This window comes from Sus scrofa, chromosome 9, assembly GCF_000003025.6.
Source record: "Sus scrofa isolate TJ Tabasco breed Duroc chromosome 9, Sscrofa11.1, whole genome shotgun sequence".
Taxonomy (NCBI): domain Eukaryota; kingdom Metazoa; phylum Chordata; class Mammalia; order Artiodactyla; family Suidae; genus Sus; species Sus scrofa.
In genome coordinates this window covers 4571453-4585657 of record NC_010451.4, presented here as the reverse complement: position 1 = coordinate 4585657, position 14205 = coordinate 4571453, and the positions used below count along the sequence as shown (strand labels likewise).

General features: G+C 45.4%; 3 protein-coding genes across 3 annotated transcripts in view; 2 read left to right on the top strand and 1 right to left on the bottom strand.

Moving 5' to 3' along the window:
- The window catches only part of LOC100515441 (olfactory receptor 52A5-like), a 202980-nt gene that overhangs the window by 45839 nt on the left and 142936 nt on the right, over positions 1–14205 (bottom strand). The window lies entirely within an intron of this gene.
- LOC100516685 (olfactory receptor 51G2-like) lies at positions 987–1991 on the top strand. Its single transcript, XM_003129516.2, has one exon. The coding sequence runs from the start codon at positions 987–989 to the stop codon at positions 1989–1991; it is 1005 nt and encodes a 334-aa protein (XP_003129564.2).
- Positions 12008–13004, top strand: LOC100513103 (olfactory receptor 51G2-like). Its single transcript, XM_013989475.2, is given in 3 exon segments — positions 12008–12248; positions 12251–12469; positions 12472–13004. Coding segments are annotated over 3 exon segments (993 nt in total).

Genomic DNA, 14205 nt, shown 5'->3' with positions numbered 1-14205 from the left:
CATGTTCAAGTGATGAAAAATAATGTTTATATTTTTACAAGGAATTATTGGGTAACAGTGATTCATAAACTACATAGTGCAGGATTGCTTTTGAAACTTTCAATCACAATGCAATGTTTTAGAAAATATGATTAAAATGATATTTTGGAAAAATGAAAAATACATCCAAAATACAATAATAATCTTATTATTGTGCATTAAAGATAATAATTACTATTAAATTCAAGAAGCATGATTATTACATCAAATTAATGCAAAAGTTTCCAATATTCATTTTAAATTTCTACACTGATCTCACTGCAGAAAAAAGCAGCATACAGAAAGGGTCCATTAACTTCGGTTTGAGTAGTACTGTCTAATGCATGCCACTATTGTCTAAGGCAGTAAGAAATACTCTCGAATGATATACTATTGTAACTATAATTGCAAGAATGATTTTGCATGCATTTTTAAAGGAAGTTTATTTACACCACACTATTTTTGGCTGAACATTTAAAACTACCATAGCAAATGGCCATATCAAGTATTTTTTCTCATTTTTTCTTCAATAAATTACAATATCTGAGGAAATTGATCAAAAAAAAGAAGGTTTTGTTCTAGTCCTAAGGCTTAGATGCTCAATATTGGGAAACGGCGTATGTATTCTCGTATTAGACACCCTCTAAGGTCCGCCTAAAATAAGAAGTCTATGAATAGCCAACTAAAAGCTCAGGTCAAATTTAGCATCTCTGGAGTTCCCGTGGTGGCTCAGCAGAAATGAACCTGACTCGTATCCACAAGGACGGACGCAGGTTCCATCCCTGGCCTCGCTCAGTGGGTTAAGGATCTGGCATTGCCCTGAGCTGTGGTGTAGGCCAGCAGTTGTAGCTCCAATTCAGCTCTTAGCCTGGGAACCTCCATATGCCCTGGGTGTGGGCCTAAAAAAACAAAAGAAAAAAAAATTAACACCTCCTTTTGCTCTAGGAAAGGCATGCGGCCCTGGCATCATGTTTCCCATCAGCAGCAATGACTCTGTCATTTCCACCTTCCTGGTGACAGGCACACCTGGGCTGGAGGCCGTGCACACCTGGATCTCCATACCTTTCTGTGCCATGTTCTTGGTTACCCTGGTGGGCAACACGACCATCATGGCAGTTATCTGGAAGGAACACCCCCTCCATGTGCCTATGTACCTCCTCCTGGCCATGCTCGCTGCCTCGGATCTGGGTCTGTCCCTCTTCACCTTCCCTACAATGCTGGGGATCTTCTGGCTGGATGCGCGAGAGCTCACGTTCTCGGCTTGCTTCGCCCAAATGTTTTTCATCCACACGTTCCAGGATCTGGAGTCTGGGGTCATCCTGGCGATGGCCTTTGACCGCTACGTGGCCATTTCTCACCCGTTGCGCTATTCTTCCATCCTCACCAACGGCGTAATTGCCAGGATAGGCTTGGCGATCACTGCGCGAACCCTGACTGTGCAGGTGCCCCTCCCGATCCTCCTGAGGAGGCTGTGCTTCTGTCGCTCCAATGTGCTATCTCATCCCTACTGCCTGCATCCAGACATCATCAAGCTCTCCTGCTCCAACACCAGGGTCAACAGCATCTTGGGACTGTGCGTGGTCCTCTCCACCATGGGACTTGATTTTTTTCTCATTCTCATTTCATACGTCCTGATTCTGAAGACGGTCCTGAGCCTCGCCTCCCACGGTGGCCGCCTCAAGGCGCTCAGCACCTGTGTCTCGCACCTCTCTGCCGTGACCCTCTTTTTCACGCCCATGATCTGCCTGTCTCTTCTGCATCGCTTTGGCCCCAGACTCCCCTGGCACATCTATGTCACCATGGCCAACATGCATTTTCTCATCCCTCCCGTGATGAACCCCATCGTGTACGTGGTCAAAACCAAGCAGATACGAGAGAGAATTCTGAAACTCTTCCTCAAAAAAGGACCAGGAGGATCTCAAGTCACATTCAGTATGGGAATGAGCACAGACAAACAGAAAAATGCCTCATGAACCAAAGAGCCTGCTAATATTCCAAATGCCTGCAAAGACGGTGGGACCACTGACTCTTCTGAAGCACGCAGGATATTAAGGTGGATAAGCTTTAAAACCACTTCTATTCTACGCTTTGAATGAATATATGCCAAACAGGAAACATTATTTATTAAACTAAAAATGTGAAACAAGGCACTATTCTCACTACTTCTTTTCTTCTCTTTGTTTTCTCTTTATGGGCATCTGTGGAATATGGACGTTCTCAGACTAGAGGCTGAATCAGGGCTGCACCTGCTGGCATTGGCCACAGCCACTGCAACACCCCATCTGAGCTGCATCCGTGACCTAAATACACAGCAGCTTGTGGCGATGCCAGATTTAATCCACTGAGTGAGGCCAGGAGCAAACCTGAATCCTTACAGAGACAACAGTGGGTCCTTCACCCGCTGAGTGACAGCAGGAACTCCTCTCATTATTTTTTAGTCCAGTGGTTCATATATTTCAGTCAGAGAAATTTGAAGATTTATGTTTCCTCTTGGACAGAGTGAGTCAAATATTTGTTGTTATCATCAGATGTATCTCCCTTGCCAGGGTGATAGCTCTTTACTAAACATCTATTTCATCCGTGACTTTTTGAGGAACTGGAGATACACTGTGAATTAAAGTTCTTGCCTTCATATGGTTTTTTTCTTAATGTTGAAGTAGGGACAGTGTGAAAGAAACAAACAAATGAATATCTAACATTGCTGTTGAAAAGATCTATAGAACCAGGAGGTCCCGGCGTGGCTCAGTGGTTAAAAAATCCAACTAGGAACCATGAGGTTGCAGGTTCGATCCCTGGCCTTGCTCAGTGGGTTAAGGATCCAGCGTTGCTGTGAGCTGTGGTGTAGGTCGCAGGTATGGCTCGGATCCTGAGTTGCTGTGGCTGTGGTGTAGGCCGGTGGCTACAGCTCTGATTTGACCCCTAGACTGGGAACCTCCATATGCCATGGGTGTGGTCCTAGAAAAAGACCAAAAAAAAAAAAAAAAAAAAAAAAAAGTCCTATAGAACCAGAAAATGTCAATGATTTCGTATACCAACATGCTACTGCCAGACTCTAAAAATTGCCATTTAGAAAATAAAGTATAATGGATAAATCCAACGTGCCAATCTGCAGCATGGCATTCTACCTTTAAGCATGCTCCTCCTTGACCTCACAGCATCTGGACTTTGGCTTTGAGATCTCTGGTCAGAGTCCTTCAAACCCGACCTTGTCTAAGTCTATGACAACCAGCATTCGTTATTTCACTGCCTTTCATATTTGCTGTGGAAGCACATACTCTAGAAAAAGCTCCATCAGTATTAATTCTTTCTTGGGTTTTATACTTTTCAACTTTATTTTTTCCCCACTTTTTAGGACCACACCTGCGGCATAAGGAGGTTCCCAGGCTAGGGGTCTAATCAGAGCTACAGCTGCCAGCCTACACCACAGCCACAGCAATGCCAGATCCAAGCCGCATCTGTAATCTACACCACAGCTCACGGCAACGCCGGACCCTTAACCCACTGAGCGAGGCCAGGGATCAAACCTGCAACTTCATGGTTCCTAGACGGACTCGTTTCCACTGTGCCACAGCAGGAACTCCTGCACTTTTCAACTTTCAACTTAACTTTGGAATAAATTTAAATATCTTCATATCTTCTACCCATACTACCTGTACTTTTGAATTCTAATTAAGAATAACACTAGATTTTTATAGTACAATAACTAAAAATTAATGATCTTTAATTGATTTGGTCTATAGGTGCCTATTATACATGGTTAAGCTCTCCATGGCTTTTTTTGATCATCAAACGTTGCCATTTCAAATGTTCACAACCTTCACTTTCACAACATAAAAGAATCTAGAGCTACACATGCCATCGAATCCTTCCAATATCAGAGGAGAAAACTGTAACCTCCCATGTTCAAAGATCAAACTATACTTATTTTGAATGAGTTTATTTTAATATTCTCTGAGATGTTCCATTTTACCCTCCATGCAATTCTTTTTTTCCTTCTCCTTGGCCATGCCCACAGCATGCAGGAGGTCCTAGGCTAGGGGTTGAACAGATGCCACAGCAGGGACAACCCCAGATCCTTAACCCGCTGAGCCACCAAGGAACTCCCCCAGTCCCTTTAATTCATATATTACTATTATTGTTAGTATTAGAAAATATTTCAAGCATACAAAAGATGGAGATAATAAAACAAACCCACATGTCTTTCTCTACTCAGTTCTACTGAATTATAACATTTTGCCACAACTGAGTCCAAGTATTTTAAGTAAAACAAGTTACAACAAAGGAAAAGATTTCTTGCTGAATCACAGATCTCAAACTCAGTTCCCTACAGTAACCACACAAATTTGAGTTTGTTGTTTATTTCTCCCTCCCTCTTTCATCAAAATATTTCATGTATATGTATACAGAACAAGCATATGCATAGGCATACATAATAAGCATAAATATGCCATATAACATTGTTTAAAATGCTTTCCAAAAAGTCACTCAATTGTTTTCACGAATATATGAGATTTACCCGTATTGTTACATGCACCTTAAATATTTTCATTTTCACTGTTGCCAACATTCCTCTGGGGTTAGAAAGCTCTCCAGAGAGGAATCCCTCCAGTCAACCCTGCCTCCTGCTTTGCAGTACCACTAATGGCCAGCAGAGGACTCTACACGTTTTTCCCATCTTCTTAACATCCTCGGACCCAGCTCTGCGCGAGGCCTCCTGGACTATTTTCATGGTACCTACTCTTTCTGCAAAACCAAGACCCTACTCAGATTCTCTGGCTTTCCTTCTCACATAGCGGCAGAAAATGCCTTTGACTTATATTCCGCTGTTTCAACCAAAGTCGTGTCCTCTAAGGTTCCCCTGGTGGTCTGAATCCCGGCCCATGACACAGCTTAACCTGTGAATGACATGTTACCTTACAAGGCAAAAGGATCGAGTTAAGGATCTTGGGGTGGGGAGATAACCCTGAATTCTCGAATCGGACTCGACCTCATCACAGGGTTCTCGTACGAGGGAGGCTGGATGTCAGAGAGAAGAGAAGACACCGTATCGTTTTGAAGGCAGAAGAATGAGGCCACGAGCCGGGTAATGCAAATTCTCCCTAGAACCTGAAAAAGGCCAGACAGCACATTCGTCTCCACGTCCTCCAGAAAGAGCTTGTCCTGCGGGAACCTCGGCGTCAGCCCAGTGAGATTCACTGTGGAGGTTTACTCTCCAGAACTGTGAGCCAACAATACTGTGTTGCTCTACGCCAGGAGGCTGCAGGGATTTGTTCTGGCAGCAACGGGAAATTAATACGACTTCCTCACCGAACGTGAACCTGCTATACTTCCGGAACTAGAAACAGTTCCCTCCAGAGACTCCTTTCACACCAGCTGCTCTGCAACAGTTTAAAACATAGTTAAGACCCTCTCTTTCTCCGATAAAATTTGATGAATCACACGGCCATCACCAGGTAATCTAACTTCCCCTTTGGCTCATAGGTAAGCCCCTTAAAAATAATGTGTACAAATGGTCTTGGTTTTTCTCTTGTCAAATCATTTTAAAATACATCACAGTGGACTATAAAACACATACAGAAAACGGCATGGGAAGAAATGTGCAATCTGACACATTTTTGTAAAATGAACTTCCGTGTAAATATCGCCTAAGTAAAGAAATAATAAATTATTACCATTCAAGCTTCCTCTGCAGCCTTTCCTGAACGTAACCTCACCACTGCCACCACATTATCCCAGTATTCTTATTCTGACTGTCTGATAAAAGCGTTCAGCTCACTGTTTTTCTTTTTCTTTTGATTATTTAAGGTTCATCCTTAAACAAGGTTCATCCAGTTCTCCAGACTCTGGATGTAGTTAAAGCACTGCTCCCCACTTCTGACACATCCTGGAAGAGTCTGTGCCCACATAAACTACCGTGCCACATAGTGGGAATGGCACGCAACCGAATTTTCTCTGAATTCCAAGGAAAACTTTAAAAGTGAACAGGGTAGTCATCCGGGAAGACTCTTTTTAATGGGAATTGACTAGGTTTTCGTAAACAGACCAAAGCTAGAGAAAGAGATTTGCTCGCTTTGTCGTCGACTTTTTATTTCTGGATGGTGTCTTCAGCTAACTTCTCTGATGACACGGATCCATTAGGTCAAGTCGGTCACTCAAATTGTAATTGCAGTTATTTAAAATTTTGTGATGGAAAGGAAAAGAGGAGAATATTACCAAGATCTCATTTTTCCCACACATGGAAATTCCTTAAGCATATTTATTCATCGATGCTGGGCCACTTCCCAAGGTATAAATAAAACAAATTGAAATATTCCTCTTCAGTATGAAAGTTAACATCGTTGGAGAAATGGGACCATAAACACATAATTCTCCAGTAAATCAAGGTGCCCCATTGGTAGGCAGCACAGATTACTGGAAGGACACAAAGAAGGATGGGTCCATTTGGTTAACGGGCTGCAAAGAGATGTGTCTTTGAAGCGATGCGTTCTAAGTGCAGACAAGAAGATGAAACACTTAACTGCGGCAATTACGGCCTCTCCTGATGTGACTTCATCTCGACAGACCCCACACTCGAACAAACACGTAAGGACTGAAGAGTCCACGAACACATGTGGCTTTTAGCATCTGACCATCATTCCATCTGGTACCCCAGCCTGAAACATCCAAGCCTCTTTCTCCGTTGACACCCGTCTCCAGCCGCATGCCGCACAGAGAGACCCCAGCGAGGGACTGAGGACCCCGTTGCTACCCTCTGCAAGGCTGTGAGGTCAGCTAACCCTCAGGACCTCCCAATACCTCGTGCAGATCTGTTTCCCTAACATTTATTTCAAATGTTACAGCTGTGTGACATAACCGACATCTAAAAATCGTACATGTTTACAGGGCACAGCGTGAGAAATTTGACACATGTAGGCACCTGTGAAATCATCACCACAATCAAGAAAATGGTCCTATCCATTACGCCTAGCGTTTCTTCTCTCAGCGTGATGGTACTGAGATCTGTCCATGGGTGCAGGCAGGGTTCCTTTTTTATCTCTGAATTATATTTCATTTTGCGGATACATCATGGTTTGCACTGTGTAGTACATTACCGTGTACATAAAATACTAGACGAGAAAACCTAGATTTAGTTCTACGCGCACTCACGTGATAACACTCTGTGCTCCTCAGCAAACGTCCAAATTGACATCCGGTGTCCCTTTCTTTCAGCCTCAAATGCCTTAATTCTTCTCCTGACCTTTTACTCAATTCGAATTATCAATCGCAAGGATCGCTTTCTTATACCATCTTAAATACACGTTTTCTTATTTGGTAATTTCTTTCTCTGACAGTGAAAAATCTGGGTACTGTTATCTGCAATGCATCTGCTCATCACTTCATCCCTTATGATATAAGAGTAGATTCAAAATCATGAATCCACATTCTTGCTGGGAAAAAAATTTACAAACTCACAAACACTGTGTATATGCAGTTCTTTTTATCTTTAAACTTACAATGTCCAGTCAAAACACCATCTTCCAAAGTCACTTCCCCCTTTTACCCGCATGTTCTCCGATGACACTGCATCATATATTAGTAATACGGGCGAAATATTTGTTGACAGTTGGCCAGGGTATTGCAGGTATATATAAACGACATGATGAATTAGTTTCTTTCACTATTCCAATTTCACAAATGAGGAAACCGAGTCATTGAGAGCTTAAAGAACATACCCCAGTAGTCTGAGCTTGAAGTGGCAGAGTGGAGACTCCAATGCACACACGTTAACCCCATGGCCATCGATATTAATCACATACCCATGACCTCTTAATGGCAGCGATGTTTTATTTTACAGACGTGAAGAATTAGACTCAAAGAGCTTGTGTACCCTATTTAATTCCCAGGGGAGTCCATCTTTAACTTGAGTCTGACGCTGAAGCTTGTATTCTCAAACAGGCCAATTTCTGCTCAATCACACTGAAGGGGGCTTAGTCACTGAAACGTGCAGACTTGGGCAGGTCTAAGGAATTTCCAGTTACACTGAGTCTCATTAGAGCCCATTGCAAAACGTGTTTGGCACTGACATGGTTAAAGGCGGTTGCTTCCCCAAAGCCCCAAGTGTGCATCCAGAGAGAGTATACAGGAATAGACCCTAGAGAGGGATGAAAGGTGTTCTCAGATCTCGTCTGCTTGTGGGTAAGCCAGCAGCCTGGGGTTCGGAGTGGAAAGGAGTGAAGCCACCTACCCGGGTTCCGCACTGCTGCTCCTTTAAGGACATCGTGAGTGTGTGTTACGTTCAGGCTCTGAAAAAGAACAGTATGTTGAAGACGTAGAGGCAGAAAAGGAGCTCTTCCTTCCTCTTCAAGTGAAGCGAGGAGCTACTGGATGGGTGTCCTGGGGAACGCCTCCGAAGGGCTGTCATAATGGCTACAACCAACTAACTGAGCAGGTAGGAGCTGATCACGCGCCAACAAGCGTCCCCCGTCTGACGTCCAGCCTGATATATGTGTGCCTGCATTTCTAGGCAGTGGGATTCTGTGTCCTGGAGGGAGCCCAGCTGAAACGAGGAAAAGCCGGAGGAAGAGAATGATGTAGGGGATGCCAGTTTGTGCAGACACTTTGCAAGGACGGTCTGTCTCTCCTCACAAGGTGGAAGGTAACAGAATGGTGATGCGAACTGATACACCTGGGCGATCAAGATGCACTGCAATTATTTGTAAATCTTTGAATAAACCCTTTTTAGAAAGCTCGTGAGCTTCGCATTGTGAGCACAGTGAGTCAGTTTGGAAAAATTAGAGGATGGACAGATATTAATGAGTACTCTTTATTGTCTAAGTACTTTACACAACACTAGGAATCCATCCATCCACTGTCTGGGTTTATTATCAAACAAACCTCTGAGGTGGGTCTACAATGAGCATTCATACACTCGACCCCTTTCTAGTCTCTAGAGGATAGGATAAGAGCAATCAGCAGGTACATGGGAGTATAAGCATGGAGTGTGAGAGGAGGAGCCTTTGCAAACACGAAGCCCACTCTCCAATGATTTCTTATTACTAACATGGCAGAATATTCTCTCTTACTGCTACTAATCTGAATCCTAATGCAACACCAAATATATATATATATGTTGGCATCAGAATATCCAGCATGGGTCCCCACTTGGTCTACTCCATGATGCTACAGGTTTTCATCTGATTGAAACTCTGCTGATGAGACGAAAGAGTTTTGATGAGGAAGAACTTTATAGCGCATTTTTGACTCTTTGGGGGAAATTGCTCTTGCTTAAATCCAAGTTTTGTCCGCATGGTTTTGTTTATTTTTTACTGTTGTGTGCTGAAGCCTGGACCAGAAACGGGTGCTCAGACTTTTTCACTATATTCTTCTGCTTTTTGTCACTAAATCCCTTCCCTCAACGAGCATCCCTTAAAAATAAAAACATGAAAAATCACATACAAACACCTGTACATACATACAAACTCACAAAACTCTTCCTCTTCTAGGCAGTTGGCTTAGTGTAACATAAAAAACATATGTTCCACACATATGAGCATCTAAATGCATCTTTTCAAAGTTCCATTTTCTCAAAGGCTAAGTAAGGAAATGACACCAGGAACCCTGACTCTGCTTACATTGTGGGCATTCACTGTATTTTTACTTCTGCATGTGAAACCTATGGGTGAAATGAAGGCTCTTCCAGTTTGCTAAAGCAAGGTTAAAGATTTTCCTCTAATTTTAAGTAAACTGCAGGGTGAAGACAGGATGGAGAATTCCTAGACAGCAACTGAACCCAATCTGAATGCGCAATTCTTCTCTCTTCATGTCTTCAAACCTTCCTTCACCATATTTCACATTTGCTCCGTTTGTCAGTAATTGACTAGAGATTCAAAAATCTATACAGAAAGGGGGTAAAACAGCTTATCCAACTTTGGAGAGCAGCAGACCCTAGTGGACAGATTACCTCTGTACCAATTTGGTACTTTTCGGGTAAATCATAAAGAAAATAGTATCCTTAGTTTTATAATCATCTGGCGCATCTCAATGGGAGAATCTGTGCTTTTAGTTGCGTGCCCTCTGGACCCCATGTCAGAGCTTAGCACTGAGGGCACGACTTCTTCTCTGTCTAGGGCGTTCCTTTCTCTTAACTCACACCCTGTGCGTCTCTCCCACTTCCTTGCTTCCACAGCATTCCTCCCATCCGATGCCCAAACAGTACCATCCCCAAGGCTGCTCCACAGGGACGCTCAGACTTTGATGTGCCTCAGAATCAGCTGGAGGGTTTGGTAAAACACCTCGATTCTGGGCTTCAATTCAGGAAACCTTTATTCCATAGGTTTGGAGTTGGGCCAAATAATTTGTACTTCCTACAAGTTCTCATATGCTGCTGCTACCACTAGCCCAGGGTCCACAGACCCATTCATTAAAATATTTAGCACAGAAGAGAATATGCCACCTGCACCCCCACCTTCCCTTCCCTGCAATCCCTGCTGTCCCATCAAGTGACAGCACTCTGAACTACGTGGACCTAACTTACACAGACAGAGTAATTAATACCGATTGGGTTTCCCACGACGTAAAAAAGGACACGTGATAACGTTAATGTCCCCTGAAAAGAAAAACCCCTGAATAAACCATCAACCAAGATTCCTCCAAATTAAGCCAACCTTCCTGTTGTTCTTCTTTAATGTTTCGTATTTCTGGAAAACTCCAGAAATCTCCTTCCTTCGTTCATGATAATCAGGGAAGATGAAGAGCCTTCACACTGAGTTCGCTTTCAGTGTATTCTCAAACATTCAAACTCCTACTGGACTGGACACAGGAAGGGAGCTGAGAGGCGGGAGGGAAGCAGGGAGAGGACAGAGGGATGGCAGACCATCTACCGCCCCATTGTTGTTTTTCCCCAGAAATGGCTTCAGAAGGGGCTCTAAATCCTGATTCCTCCGCAAATATCCATCTGTCCTTTTCTAGTTTACATATTCTCATGTGCTTAAGGCTGAGGAGTTACTGATGATCTTTGAAGTATCTCTTGGATACTCTTTTGTTCCATGTTCCACAGCACAGCTCGTTACAGAATGAGTCCTGTTTGGATACGTGTCTAACACGTTTGCCGTGGCTCGGCACCTTAAACTGCATGTGTGAGGAGTTCCCGCCATGGTGCAGTGGTTAACGAATCCGACTAGGAACCATGAGGTTGCGGGTTCGATCCCTGCCCTTGCTCAGTGGGTTAACAATCCGGCGTTGCCACGAGCTGTGGTGTAGGTTGCAGACACGGCTGGGATCCCATGTTGCTGTGGCTCCGGCGTAGGCTGGTGGCTACAGCTCCGATTCGACCCCTAGCCTGGGAACCTCCATATGCCACGGGAGTGGCCCAAGAAATGGCAAAAAGACAGAAAAAAATTTTTTTAATTAAAGAAAAAAAAACTGCACGTGGGAAAAGCTTGTACCTGTGCGCTCGCACAGATGGACTGACGTGTTAAAGGAATCCACTCTGATCAGCTGTAACGGTGAAAGAGGGTATCTCTCTAAAAAAGTCTCGTCATCACCACAGGGGAAAAGAACCTATTGAAAGGCATATGCAGGAAATCCTGACAAGTGAGGCCACGTGGATCCCGGTTTCAGATCAGAGGCACTGGCTATGCTGGAACCAAGAGTTCCTAACTCACCACGTCAGGTGTGGAGGTGGAACCCGCACCACCCCAGTGCCCTTCAAAAACCAGGATGCACATGCGGATGGGGGGTCAGTTTGGCTGTGCGGCTCCAGAGCCAGGCTCACCACGTGTGCACCACTGATTTCTTCCAATCATTCCAGCTAACTTTTTGTTGCTAAAGGCTTCCCGACCTATTAACTAAGCAGAGTCCTCAGACAAATGAAAAGGTCGTGGTTATCAGAAAATCCTCCTGAGGAGTCTTTGCAGGGTCTTGGTTCATAGAACAGGTTCTGATCCAGCAGTCCTTTGCTTCCAGGTCCTGTGACCACACTTCTGCCCGCAGAGCTGGCCCTCCGGTCCCCATGTCCGACTCCAACCGCACAGGCCTCTCCTTCTTCCTGACCGGCCTCCCGGGCCTTGAGGCTGTGCACGCCTGGCTCTCCATCCCACTGGGCGCCATGTACGTGGCCTCGCTGGCAGGAAACGGCCTGATCCTGTGGGTGGTGAGGTCAGAGCCCTCCCTGCACCGGCCCATGTACTACTTCCTGTCCATGCTGGCCGTGACCGACCTGGGCCTGTCTGCCTCCACGCTGCCCACCCTGCTCCCCTGTACCTGCTGGGTCTCAGGGAGGTGGCGCTGGATGTGTGCCTGGCCCAGCTCTTCTTCATCCACACCTTCTCCGTCATGGAGTCCTCCGTGCTGCTGACCATGGCCTTTGACCGTCTGGTGGCCATCGGCAGGCCCCTGCGCTACGGCGCCATCCTCACGGGCCGCAGGGTGGCCGGGCTGGGCCTGGCCGTCGTGCTGCGCAGCGCGGGCCTCCACGTCCGGCCCCCATCATGCTGAAGACGCTGCCTTACTGCAGGCATCGCCTGCTGTCCCACTCCTACTGCCTGCACCCCGATGTCATGAAGCTGGCCTGCGCCGACACCCGCCTCAACAGCGCCTGCGGTCTCTTCGTGGTGCTGTCCACGCTGGGGCTGGACGCCGTGCTCACCGTCCTCTCCTACGGGCTCCTCCTCCACACGGTGCTCTCCATCGCCTCCAAGGCCGAGCGCCTCCAAGCCCTCCACACGTGGGTCTCCCACACGGGTGCCGTCCTGCTCTTCTACTCGCCCATGATCGGCCTGTCCATGGTCCACAGATTTGGGAGGCGGGCTTCCCCGTCCAGCCGTGTGCTGCTCTCCTACCTGCACTTTCTCACCCCTCCAGTGCTCAACCCCGTTGTCTACACCGTTAAGACCAAGCAGATCCGACTGAGGATGCTGCGCCTCTTCTGCTCTGGCGGGGGGGGCCGTCAGCGTCCCAGGATCATGAGGTCTTTGGCAGAGAGAGAAGAGGCAGGCAGAGGTTGCTGATGAGCCGCGGAAATAGAGTGCATTCCACCGCGAGGAGGGGAAGCAGGAGAGACGCAGCATCGTCTTCCACAGGCTGTTCTGGGAAGACGTCACTGTGCTCTCACTGCCTTACGTTTCATGAAGCCAAGTCACTGAGTATCATGTTAAACACACCTGAGGACCCTGGACATGGAAATATGACTTATATACAGTCTCGGTTTTGGAAGAATGTCTCATAACACGTAAGGCTCAAGAGGGGACCCGTTGTTTGAAATGGAAAAGGGACCCTAAAGGGTAACGTAGGGACTTTACAAATGTATAAAATGCACCTGAGGCTTTGCCTGAGGGTTTCGGGAAATTTCTGGTAAAGAGTGTGAAGGACATATTTGGAATTCAGGGATATTAGACATATCTTAGGAAAATCCCCACTAAATATCATCTCCACAAGGAAAGGTATTCTTTATATACTCTTGACAATTGTGTTACCTTTCCTTAATGCAGCACATTCTACATATTAGGTATTCGGTTTGTATTAAATAAAAGGGTGAATGAACAACGGAGTTACACTTTTAGGAGGACCCCTGGCAAGAATGAAACATTCACGAGGGAATTCACGTAATTCCAGATATGGGAGACGCTAGTCCATTCTCAGGTTCACTTTTAGACCATGCCAGGATTTTGCTGTCTTCTTCTCCTTCTCAATATTAATTTCAAAAATGGTTTGACCATTTAGCTCTTAAACGGCAGAAGTCTTTGGCCAGAGTTATGGACAAAGCTCGCACACTGCTGGTGAAAATGTAAACTGGTGCAGCCACTTGGGAAAACCACATGGAGAGTCCTCAAAAATTAACACTAGAACTACCATAGGACCCGTCAGTCCCACTTCTGGGTATATACCTGAAGAATGAAGATAGAATTTTAAATAGATTCCTGAATTCTCATATTCACAACAGCTAAGGCATGGGAGCAGCCTAAATGCCCATAAACAGTCAATGCATACAGACAGTGTGGTATGTGTCTACAGTGGAATATTATTCAGCCTTCAAAAAGAAATCCTGTCATTCGTGACAACATGAATGCGTCGGGAGGATGTTATGCTAAGCGGAATATGCCAGACACGGAAGCGAAAATGCTACACAGGAGACGTCGAAGCAGGTTGAAATGTCTTAGCATGTCACAAAGACTCCTCCTTTCTCACACTGCTATAATTTCTTTATATAGT

Coding starts and splice junctions, on each gene's coding strand:
- LOC100516685 (XM_003129516.2), top strand. CDS start 987: ATGTTTCCCATCAGCAGCAATGACTCTGTCATTTCCACCTTCCTGGTG.